The sequence below is a fragment of the Fragaria vesca genome, linkage group LG6 (genome assembly GCF_000184155.1).
Source record: "Fragaria vesca subsp. vesca linkage group LG6, FraVesHawaii_1.0, whole genome shotgun sequence".
Classification (NCBI taxonomy): Eukaryota; Viridiplantae; Streptophyta; class Magnoliopsida; order Rosales; family Rosaceae; genus Fragaria; species Fragaria vesca.
The window spans coordinates 26783788-26787888 of record NC_020496.1 but is presented as its reverse complement, the minus strand read 5'-3'; the positions used below and the strand labels follow the sequence as shown (position 1 = coordinate 26787888).

At 38.1% G+C, this 4101-nt stretch overlaps 1 protein-coding gene across 1 annotated transcript; it reads right to left on the bottom strand.

Annotated features, from left to right (window-relative positions):
• Positions 1–1518: 1518 nt before the first annotated feature.
• On the bottom strand, positions 1519–4101 carry LOC101313538 (xyloglucan endotransglucosylase/hydrolase protein 22-like). Its single transcript, XM_004305780.1, has 3 exons — positions 3803–4101; positions 2768–2944; positions 1519–2356 (listed from the first exon to the last, which is right to left on the bottom strand). The coding sequence occupies exons 1-3, from the start codon at positions 4099–4101 to the stop codon at positions 1519–1521; spliced, it is 1314 nt and encodes a 437-aa protein (XP_004305828.1).

Below are 4101 nucleotides of genomic sequence, written 5' to 3'. Positions count from 1 at the left end.
TCTTAGGAGATTTCCCAAAGAACGGTTGACAACCTTAGTCTGCCCATATGTTTAAGGATGATAAGCACTGCTAACGTTCATTTTGGTTCCAGCTAACTTCCATAAGCACCTCCAAAAAAGGCTAAGAAACCTAGTGTCTCTGTCAGACACAATAAAAGAAGGAAATCCATGCAGTTTATACACCTCTTTGAAGAATATATAGCTGAGCCACACTCACAACATCAGTAGTCTTATTACAAGGGATAAAGTGAGCCATTTTAGATAACCTATCAACTACCACATAAATAGAATATGAGCCTCGCTGCGTTCGTGGAAGGCCTAGCACAAAGTCCATGCTAAGATCAACCCAAGGTTGTTCAGGGATAGGCAATGGCATATACAAACCAAGATTAGTAGCTTGGCCCTTAAAAATCTAGCATATGTGACACCCTCTCCTTACGAATTGTAGGCCAATAATATGAACCTAAGACTAATTGTATAGTCTTGTCGCGCCCCACAGGCCCTTCATTATGCAACTCCATTATGATCTTAAGACGTAGGCTACAATCCGGGATACACAATTGGTTACCCTTAAATAGAAACCCGTTATGTAAAGAGTAGTCACCTTTAAGACCTGCTTCCACCTCTTTAACACTGGAATGACCGAGTTGATAGAACTGGTTTGAGAGAAAATTCTCAATTTTTATTGATATTCAGAAAACTGACGACTACAACCACAAAAGAGGGTTTAAATGGTTTAGCAAACCCTAATCCAACTAGTAAATCCCAAACCAACTAGTAATTGATAAAAACCCAAAAAAGACTAGGAAAAAAGAAGAATAAATACTAAAAAATAATAAAACATATCATCTAACCAACAACTATCAGGTTGCTGTTGTAAGCAACAACTATCATGTTGCCGCTACTGCATCAATTTTGCTGGCGGGTTATCACTTGTAAACCCAATATTTCGGGCTCAACGATAATATGCAACATAAACCACGAACTCGGCCTGTATTCACTCGAGACATTTTACTGTCCAGTAGAGATGTTAATTTGGGTGTAAACATCAATATTGTTAATCATCGTTATAGATGAATTCATATGTAAATAATTGTATTTGAATATGCACAAAGGCTTTAGGCGGTAGATGTTACTTTTTCGATAAATCTAGCTAAAGCTATACAATACGGGTATCGATTACACAAAGTTGATATTCTATGGTTTATGGAATGGTGCATTAATTTCACTAAAGACCTTGTTGCACATTATGTACATGTAAACAATATAGGAAATTCATGAAGAAGAAGAAGCAAACGAGTCTTATTTTGAGTGAGTTCTTGACACCGAAGAATTCAAATAAAAATAAGGACCGATCGAAATGATACAATGATAATAAACGTTTTAAGCTTATTGTTACCTTGTAAACTTTATTTACACAAAGAAGACAATGATATAACTCGTTTTAAAAATGAGATCTCTGAGATCAACATGGAGTGCGCGCGAAATGATATACGTACAATTCTAGAAGACTACTCACTAGTAATGGTTTCTCTTGGGATTTCTAGGGTCGATATTTATGCCGATATTTATAGGTTGGGGAATAGTTGGATTTGAAGTGGGACCGGTGGGATTTGCAGGGTTGGGAATGGGGGGATTTGTAGGGTTGGGTATGGCGGGATTCAGAGGGTTGGGAATGGCGGGATTTGCCGGGTTGGGAATGGCGGGATTCGCAGGGTTGGGACCGGCGGGATTGGCCGGGTTGGGAATATTGGCGGGATTCGCGGGGTTGGGAATGGCGGGTTTGGCCGGGTTGGGAACGGCGGGTTTTGCCGGTTTGGGAATGGCGGGATTTACAGGTTGACGTGGTCTGCGGGGATGTGAGGGGTTAGCTTTGGCAGTGGAGGATTTTAAGGAATTTTTGGAAGGGTTAGCACCGGGAGGGTTCGCAGGGACGGCACCGGCGGGGGGATCTGCGGGGTTCTCAAACTCAGAAGGCATACACTCTCGTGGGAGACCTTCGGGAAATCTACCTTTGTCAGCACAGTAGTTGCTAACCCTAATCTTCTCTCGTACCCATCGAAGCCTATCATGACCTGCCTCACCAAGATCATAATTCTGCCATGACTTGGGGTCTTTGTTCGAAGTAGCACAATCCTGCTGCCATGACATACAAGCATTGATGTTGTGGTTTTTGTAAGAGACTGTTTTTGAACCTTGAGACCAGTCGGCCTTTACTTTTCCGCCTTGTGTAGCCCAGTCATCGGCATTCCAGAAGCTGCAGTAAACCCTCATGGGTTTGCTATGAGGATATGGAACACCAAGCTCTGATTCGAAGTTCTTGAAAATCCTAATGGGAGAGTTATCCACCAACCATCTGAAACATTCATACATATGTATATCCGTGTTAGGTTAGAATGCTCACAAAATGACTTGATTTGCTCTTAATTCAGTGACAAGTTACACTTAAAATGTTATTTATTTTTAGTTTTTTCAGAATCCCTTGTAAACCCTAGATGTGGATATTCTTCCCAATTAACGTAGGCATATAATTAATGTTCTACAAGCTTGAAAATGAAATCAGATGAACAATATGTTAGTAGAATGTCTAAGAGATGATGAATTTGATTAATTAGAAACTAACTGGTGATTCCCAAAACAAAGAAAAGGATTTAAAGTCATTTTCAATACATAAATAAACAGATCAGATAAATGAGAGAAATATATCTATGAGAAATGTGAACAGACATAAGAATGATCCATCGATCTAAACTAGAGTGTTACTTACATGATACGCGTGGGGTTCCAGATAATTGTATAGTTGTGAAATTCTTGAGTGGGATCAAACCAAAGATGAAACTGTTCTTCTTTATTTCCTTTACCCTTACTGTACACGTTGGTATGGAGAGTGTACGGATTCCCAGAAGCGTTGCCCAAAAACTCTATGTCTATCTCATCGTGTTCGAAGACAACCAGGGGCGTAGGGAAGGGGGGTCAAGGGGTTCAGCTGATCTCCCTCACATTTTTTATTAGGTCATATTGTTATCTAATTTGTTAGTTGAAATGTGATGTTGGTACTATTTTGACCATTCTAACTAATTAAAGAAAAATTCGGCATATAAAATATTAATTACAACAATCAATTTGGACAGAGGAGTGTTCAACTCCTCACGTGTGTTTGTTACGTGTGGTTCCCTTATTTTTTTGTTAATATAGGTTTCTAATCCGAATCAATGATTAATAGCATCTCCCTTTAATATTACAATTAAAACATATTCCTAGTTTTTTTTTTGTCTTTTTAATTAATATGTTTTCCTAATCAATCAATTATTGTGATTGATTTCTTGTGCACCTCTATATAAACAGTTTTAGTCGCTTCTTTATGTATTTCTTTTTGTTATCCTTTAATAAATTTTTCCCTGTCGTCGACAACCTTCATAATTAAAAACTTGCAATTATGGATGTTTTAATTTTATTTGAAAAGTATCGTAAGAGAAAAGCAGCAGAATAATCGATACCATCTGAAGCTCCTCCAAAATTTCAAAATATGAGCAATCGTCGAGGACAATTATAATTGCTTTAAGGAGATTTGTTATTTTATTTAGCTTTTGTTTTCAAAGTATTCTAATGATTTATAAGTTTTTATATTATTCAATAAAATTATATTTTTATTTTGTGTGGCATTATTGTTTAAACTCTTGACCCTTCTACTTGTGATTTCTGGCTACGCCACTGAAGACAACTGCAGTCATTTACGTACATGTTAATCATCATGTTGATGTTTAAGGGCAAGATCAAATCAATCATATTATGGAAGAGCTAGGGAGTGAGAGTAATTACATAAAATGTGGTGACAGTACCAGCTGAGTTCCCAGGCGCCAGCTTCATATCCATGTCAAAGCGTCCAAATAAGTATTCATTCTTGGATTTGAATCCCGCCCCAGAATCCTTGTCCTGTGTGAGTGTGAAGTGTTGCCCGTTATCGAGTAATTGAAGACGCTGATCGCCATATGTTTGCTCAAAGTCTTCATAGAATGTTTTAGCTGAAGCAGGTATGCTAGCCATCATGACCAATGGCAATGTGAGAAAAATCACCATATTTGAGACCTTACAAGAAGACAT

Excerpts from the sequence above, each read along its gene's own strand:
- LOC101313538 (XM_004305780.1), bottom strand. The coding sequence starts at position 4,101 with ATGTCTTCTTGTAAGGTCTCAAATATGGTGATTTTTCTCACATTGCCA. Across the intron at positions 2,945-3,802 it reads TATGTAATTACTCTCACTCC|CGAACACGATGAGATAGACA; the intron begins CTAGCTCTTCCA and ends CCTGGTTGTCTT. Across the intron at positions 2,357-2,767 it reads TGGAACCCCACGCGTATCAT|ATGGTTGGTGGATAACTCTC; the intron begins GTAAGTAACACT and ends TGAATGTTTCAG.